The 7,500-nt window shown below is 41.1% G+C and overlaps 1 protein-coding gene across 15 annotated transcripts in view; it reads left to right on the plus strand.

The window, feature by feature from the left end:
• The window catches only part of LOC125028522 (flocculation protein FLO11-like), a 106,203-nt gene that overhangs the window by 13,658 nt on the left and 85,045 nt on the right, over nucleotides 1-7,500 (plus strand). For 14 of the 15 annotated variants that reach the window (XM_047617874.1, XM_047617875.1, XM_047617880.1 and 11 more), the window contains exon 2: nucleotides 2,596-2,674. In XM_047617874.1, the coding sequence (XP_047473830.1) occupies nucleotides 2,635-2,674 (40 nt within the window). In that variant the 5' untranslated portion in view covers nucleotides 2,596-2,634. Of the gene's footprint in view, nucleotides 1-125; nucleotides 257-2,595; nucleotides 2,675-7,500 lie in introns of those variants that run through there. The other variant, XM_047617876.1, reaches the window with a different exon arrangement.

Consider the following 7,500-nt stretch of genomic DNA (forward strand, 5'->3'; position numbering starts at 1 on the left):
GTGGTTCCTCCTGGCGGTAGGGTGAGCAAGTGTCAGGTCCCCGAGACAGCCGGGGTCGGAGTGCTGGCGCTGGGCGGGGCTCCCTCCAGGAAGGTCCTTGAAGGTCCTTTGGTGGCGTTGGGGTCCCTTCGTCCCGGCCAGTCGCTTAGTGGGTGTGCGGGCGGACAGTTGGCCAGCTGAGGGACTCGGCTGGTGATCAGGACTTTGTCGTTGAGCACAGACTCTGCTGGTGACCGAGGACTCTGCCTCAGAACAGGTACTGAGTGAACGCCAAGTTGGACTCACGGTCCATGAGTGACACTTCCTATTGTGGATCGCAAGACACTGTCGTGATGATACGGCAAAAGGAAACACACTAATCCTACTTTGTATATTGTGTTTCTCTGCTCAGACGCTTCCCTTTGTATTTCGTCGTTATAACACGCTCTAAACACAGTGCATTTGACTTTGTTTTCGCTTAAATGTTGCGTTACAATTACTCCTGTGCGTTTTCACTATTTTCGTGCATGCTTAATTCAAGTAATGATATCGTAATCAGCATTATCACTTATTACAACGATGATACTGCATCTGATCAGATATCTTGAATGAGAATGTTACTTGGTTAATACTTGAGATACCAACAGTAGTAATGAAGGTTATCAAAAACATATCTATCCTCTGATTACCTCTGTTAGCATATTCAGTCTTATATCTAAACAATATATGCGAGTCCTTTTTTTCTTTTCTTTTTCTTTTGTCATGCACAGAATTTGGCACGCGACATTCTCCTTGCATCTGGCTACTTCCTGATTCGTACTCAATTCTGACGTCATGCATTTCTGTGTTATGACACTGCTAAATTCCATTAACCTTCAAGAGGGCCAGTCACTGTCAGACAAAGTGTAACTGGACCATGCATTCTACTAGGAACCTCTTTGTATTAAGCATAGGACAAAAGCTTAGAAAAGAAGATTGAACGTACCCCATTGTGTATTGTATAGCTATGGTATAACTTTTCTCTCCCTATTGTATAAATACATTATGCAGATACTTCCGAAGAAATACATTAGGTATGGAATAAAATCTTCATGTAATATACACGTGGCAGATGTACGAGGCTTAAAGCGTGAAAATGAACTAAAACTTGCAAGCCAATAGCATCATCGAAAAAGTACAAAACCGTCATCTTTATAGGACGCGGTTGCAAGCCATAAAACAAAGTATACGCAATGCTACAGCCACGCACACGGTCGGCTGAGGAAGCACGAGTGTCCAAACTCCCGTAACTCATCTCTGTTTTTCTCTCGTAAATCCTCCCTTTTGTTTAAGTTCATTCAGCTGAGCGTAAATATATTAGCGAGTGGCAAGTAGGTCATGGTCTTTTTCGCGTGAACTACAACGAAATGTCACAGTCCAGAAAGATTTCGGGATGAGGTAAAATCGTTTTACGGTTATTAAACACTTGCTACGGCTTTCCTCGCGTGGAAAGCGATTTGTCAAGTGATGAGGCACCTTCCACCTCTCGCTTTTCGTTTTTAATTTCGGTAAAGAAGAGAGTGAAATGAATCGAGTCTTTTTATCTTTGTTGATTTTTTTTATGTGTAAGATCATAGATATAATGGAAGTGAAGTGAATGGAGTTATTTTTCGAATATAAGTTCGTTATGAATGAAATGATAAGAGACAAGTGCATAGATACTGAAGTAAATAGACATTTCTTTATTAAACGTTCTCCATGGGTAAAATAGTAGAGATATACATATAGAAGGCGAAGTGTATCAACTTATTTATCTAAAATTACCCATGGAATTCATTAAACAGAGCAACACAACGCACTTTTTCCCCCCACTACAAGATGCTGAGACCATTCTTGTCTCCACAAGTAAACAATAACCACAGCAGGTTAACGGGGCCACCGAACTGAAGTCTGATTGCGGAATTGCTGGGAATTGAGAATCATTAGGCGAGCCGTTGCAAGCTGCAATTGACTACTGTTGTGTAATACATGACAATAGAGGGCTAATGCATTGATCGTGACGACTGTTTGATTAATGTTTCCTGTCCAAAATACAGCTTGAATGCATATTTGTCCAAGGCGGAGGAAGTTGTCACAGAGTATTAAGTATATAGACTTGTAGATTAAGGCAATTTAACTTAGTGAATGACATATCAATATACGATATGATCAGATATTTTTATTCTTGTGTGTGCATATATCTGTATCAATCTATATATATTAGCCTGTCTAAATGTGTATTTCTGTCTCTCTCTCTCTCTTTCTCTTTCTCTTTCTCTTTCTCTCTTTCTCCCTTTCTCTCTTTCTCTCTTTCTCTCTTTCTCTCTTTCTCTCTTTCTCTCTTTCTCTCTCTCTCTCTCTCTCTCTCTCTCTCTCTCTCTCTCTCTCTCTCTCTCTCTCTCTCTCCCCCTCCCTCCCTCTCTCTTTCTCTCTCTCTCTCTCTCTCTCTCTCTCTCTCTCTCTCTCTCTCTCTCTCTCTCTCTCTCTCTCTCTCTCTCTCTCTCTCTCTCTCTCTCCCTCTCTCTATGTATATATATTATATTTATAAGTAAATACATAACAGTACATATAATAATCGTTATCTCTCTCTTTTTCTAGTTAGCGCGTGGATACAACTACCAGGCAACTAAAGACGCTATGGGTTGGACAACGAAACTGTTCGTACTGTCCTTATTAGGTGAGTACTGTGTTCGATTACCGGATTACGTCATCACAGCTAAGCATCTAAGAAACAATACAATACTTGGCTATTCTGTTTCTTCTTCTCTTTCAGATTTTTTTTTTTCTGTTATTTTTCCTATTTTTACTCTTATTCGATTCCAGAATATGTTGTATGCTTGTCTTTACATACATTTAACTGCACGTATTGTTTACGGAATTAATTGAAAGGTAAATTATGTTATTATGCCTGGATAATCACTGGTCCTTTTTTCTGAATCACATTTTACAAAAACACCAGGAATTTAGTAAAAAAAAAAAAAAAAAAAAAAAAAAAGCGATATATATAAAGACTAGGGGAAAAAACAATCATACAATGTTTCAATAGATTTGTAAATAAAAAAAAGGCACCTGATGTAAGTTGACTGAAGTGTCTGGCACGACAAACATTCATGGTCACTGATACACCAGTCATTGCGCGGAGACCTTGCAAAATCGCCTTATCATGTCAGAAAACTTTCCATACAACAGCCAATGGATTTCCCTGTATGTTTATCGGTATTGTAGAGATAAGGGAAATGTACTGGAGGCATGGGCAGTTTGGGTTGAAATTAGTTCCGCTAAGAAAACAAGTGAAAAGATCATTGTAAGACTGAAAAAAAAAAAAAAAAAACAGTAGAGATTTTAGGCTAATATTTGTTTCCTATAGACGTGTAAAATGAAGATTTTTTACGTTGTTTAGTCTAGTGTAGTTCAATTGTCTAGTGTATCGGGTAGTTCAGTAGTTCCCTTTTGTTCAGTCTAGTAGTCCATAAGTCTCGTGCGTCTAGTAGTCTCGTGTGTCCGGTAGCCCCGTAGTCTCCATTGCCCAGTTCAGTAGTCCGGTAGCCCAGTAGTCTACATTATCCAGTTCAGTAGTCCGGTAGCCCAGTTGTCTCCATTGCCCAGTTCAGTAGTTCGGTAGCCCAATAGTCTCCATTGCCCAGTTCAGTAGTCCGGGAGCCCAGTAGTCTCCATTGCCCAGTTCAGTAGTCCGGGAGCCCAGTAGCCTCTTTTGTCCAGGAGTCGTCTCTCTCAGTCCCTGCAAGAGCGCAATTGAGCCCGAAATCAGTAGACGACCTTTTTCCTCTCTACTTCTCCCATTTCACTGAAGAAAAAGGAGCAAAACTGTTTGTTCTTTGCTAGGGAATTCGGGGAAGGAAATACACAGAATCATACTTATGATGAAAGCCATTTCCCGCACACCAGGGGTTACTTTGTTGTTTCGCTTAAGAATGAGCTGTTAACATGACTCGACTGAAGAAATGTTTCAAAATACTTACACACAAGGTCGCTGGTCTCGCTCATTCCGCTACAGAACTTGTCGACTTACCCACTGATCAAGGCTGCGTGCCAAGTCCATTTTTTGTACTTTTTTTTTTTTTTTTTTTCGAAAACGACTCTGTTATAAATTACTTGTTGTGGTCACGCGCGTCCGGAAAAAGTGTGAACAATGATGGCCTTTTGTTGGGGTTGCCACCTATCTATTTAGTAGATCAGTAATAGATATCAAACGCCCAGTCACACACACACACACACACACACACACACACACACACACACACACACACACACACACACACACACACACACACACACACATATGCATATTCACATTGCAATTTGTGTAAATCCATAATAATTGATTGATTGAGAGCTTCATACAGTAGTTAAATACCTCAGTGACATCTAAGATCAAAACTCGAATATGTAGAGTTGTAGAGTGAAATCGGTACGATGCTCATTTCGCCTTGAAAACCACACAAGGAACACGGAAATCTGGGAATGACGGACGAAAGCAGGGTAGGCCTATGGATTGAAGTGTGCCAGTGGGTCGCAGGGATCAGACAGTGTGGCTGGGAGACGGTGGCATAGCTCTGGGGGAGGGGGGGGGGGGTTGGGGGAGCAAGGGAGGACCTTTTCCCCATTCCTTTTCTACGAACTCTACTGGTTGTGTGCTTGTTCGCATGTCCGGACGCCGGATAGACGTTCTGTGTATCGGTCGGTCTGCATCTGTCTGTCTTTCTAGCTGTCTCTGTCTGTTTGTCTGTCTCTGTCTCTCTCTCCCTCTCCCTCTCCCTCTCCCTCTCCCTCTCCCTCTCCTCCCCCCCCCCCCTCTCTCTTTCTCTCTCTCTCTCTCTCTCTCTCTCTCTCTCTCTCTCTATGTCTGTCTATATATCTATCTATCTCACTGTCCCACTCTCTCTTTCACTCCGTCAATCTCTCTCTCTCTCACTCTCTTTCTCTCTCTCTCTCTCTGTGTGTGTGTGTGTGTATGTATTTCTCCATATCTCTGTCTGTCTATATATCTATCTATCTCACTGTCTCACTCTCTCTTTCACTCTGTCTATCCCCCCCCCCCCCTCTCTCTCTCTCTGTGTGTCTTGCTCTCTGTCTCTGTCTCTGTCTCTCTCTGTCTCACTCTCTCTTTCACTCTCTCTCTCTCTCTCTCTCTCTCTCTCTCTCTCTCTCTCTCTCTCTCTCTCTCTCTCTCTCTCTCTCTCTCTCTCTCTCTCTCTCTCTCTCTCTCTCTCTCTCTCTCTCTCTCTCTCTCTCTCTCTCTCTCCCTTTCTTTCTCTCCCCCTCTCTCCCTCCCATCAGCATACGCATCCTTTATAACAACTTATTCTCCTTTCTTTACGGTGGACAGGCAGTCAATGATTTTCAAAAGGACGCAATAGTAATGTGTCAGACGAATTCCCAATCGCGTAAATCCATTTCATATTTGCTGAGATGATTCGGAGTAAAGTGGCCCAGATAGAAAGGAGGTGAATTACATCAGTTTAGTGATACGGAAGAAAAATCGGATTTCACCGGTTTTCTTTTCCTTTCCGGGGCTCTTGAATCGATTGTGTTTTTCGTTGTTTTTGTGTCCAACTTTCGTGTGGTTTTCTATCACAGATCTGTGCCAGCTGATTTCCCAGCTTGTAGACTGGAAATCAGTAATTGTTTGTAATATCTCCCGACCTGAGAAAGCAGGGTGTCTTCCCGACTTCAGTACAGTAATTAGAGATACCAGTAATTAAGTGAAGATGTCCCCCTGCCGTCCAAAAGTGTAAGATTTTAAGTATCACTGATAATAAAAGTGAGATTCCTTGGTTGCGGCTTCGTACGGTTAGCAAAGCTGCCTGACACACATTCTCTGACCACGGCGCGTCAGCTGGCGCTGTCATCGCAGGGCAATTATCAAGGGTTCATGAACACTTTTTCCTTAAAGTCAAGGTTTCCGCCTTGTTTTCTAACGCGTTTTTCCCTTCCTCTGAACAAGTCCGGACAAGAACAGCAACAGCCAACAGTGCCTCTATTAACCGTTATCCGAGAAAAGAGAGAGAAAGAGAGAACAAATACTTAAAACGCCTTGGCAATAACAACAAACCGTATTACTGCCAACCGTCGAAAGGAAAATGGGCTCGCTTTTCCCACCACATCTAGGGCACCGTCTGGTATCACCAAGCCACACATAGAAGGTAGAAAGTTGAATGAAGTTGATGGCTGTTCACTTACAGGATTGTTCAGGGTGAGAACTAAACGAAATCGATTTCTGAAGGACTGAAGAAAAGTATGTTCTCGATCTGAACGGTGTGGTTGAGTCGGTGCGTCTACATTCCTTGCGAACTTTAGACGATGATGGTTTTGAGAGAAAACGTTTAAAGTTTCTCGCAGTTATGGTGAACTGTGTGCCTCGAAAACAGTGTACGAATTTCTCACAAATACAGAATATCGGTTATTAGTCTGGACGAAGCTTAAAATAACGTGTTATTAAGATGAATATTGCAAGCATACAACTTCGGGACAAACCGCATTCGTTAAATGCTAACAGAAAGTAAGAACAATACAAACATATATCAAAGTCTTCTCTATATCGCCCCATTTACTATTGTATGCAAATTAAGATCAATTAAGCAAATACAAACAAACAATTAGATACTTAGACATCGATTCTTTCCTTCCTGATTTGAATTAAAGATTATAAATCATGATTCTGCTTTCAATCAAATCAATGTCCGACTTCCTCATAAACCATCACTATTGGATAAAATACACAACAAGATGGACTGAATACGAAGATATTTAATCCAAAATTCGCTACAGCTTACCCGGAGAACAGCTGGCAGCGGTGTTAGTGCAATATTGGCAAAGGGAAAGCTATACTTGTCACACAACACAGCTGGTGGAACTGCCGCTTGTTGGTTGTGATTGCTTGGAAGCGACACACAAAATAGTCAGAATCACAGGAACTATATCACCGTGATTGCCTACGCTGTTGAAATGTATATTAAGCAATCATTCCACTGTTGCTGTTAGCGATATTTCGGAAATATTGTCATTATCTTTCTCACCATCATCATCATCATCATCATCATCATTATAATCATAATCATAATCATTATCATTATCATTATCATTATCATTATCATTATCATTATCATTATCATTATCATTATCATCATCATCATCATCATCATAATCATCATCATCATCATCATCAATACACCTCACGGAAAATAGCCCTAATATTATTCAAAAATTATATAAATAGTCCAATCCATTATTCTAAACACAAGTTCAAGGAAACTACGCTACGAATCTAGCCACTTCTTTCATTTTTAACCGTTAATTCATCCCGGTTATGGGAAAGTTCGAGATAATTTCCCTTAACGATCAAAGACCACTCACGCTCGCCTGCTCAAAGAAGTTCCGAGTAATCAGCATTAAATCACTTCTCGACCCGAGTCAGTGTGAATTTTGGTGCAATTTTTGGGCAGTTAAGATCTTTTTCCTTTTTTTTTCTCTCTTTTTTTTTGC

The sequence above is a fragment of the Penaeus chinensis genome, chromosome 9 (assembly GCF_019202785.1).
Source record: "Penaeus chinensis breed Huanghai No. 1 chromosome 9, ASM1920278v2, whole genome shotgun sequence".
Classification (NCBI taxonomy): domain Eukaryota; kingdom Metazoa; phylum Arthropoda; class Malacostraca; order Decapoda; family Penaeidae; genus Penaeus; species Penaeus chinensis.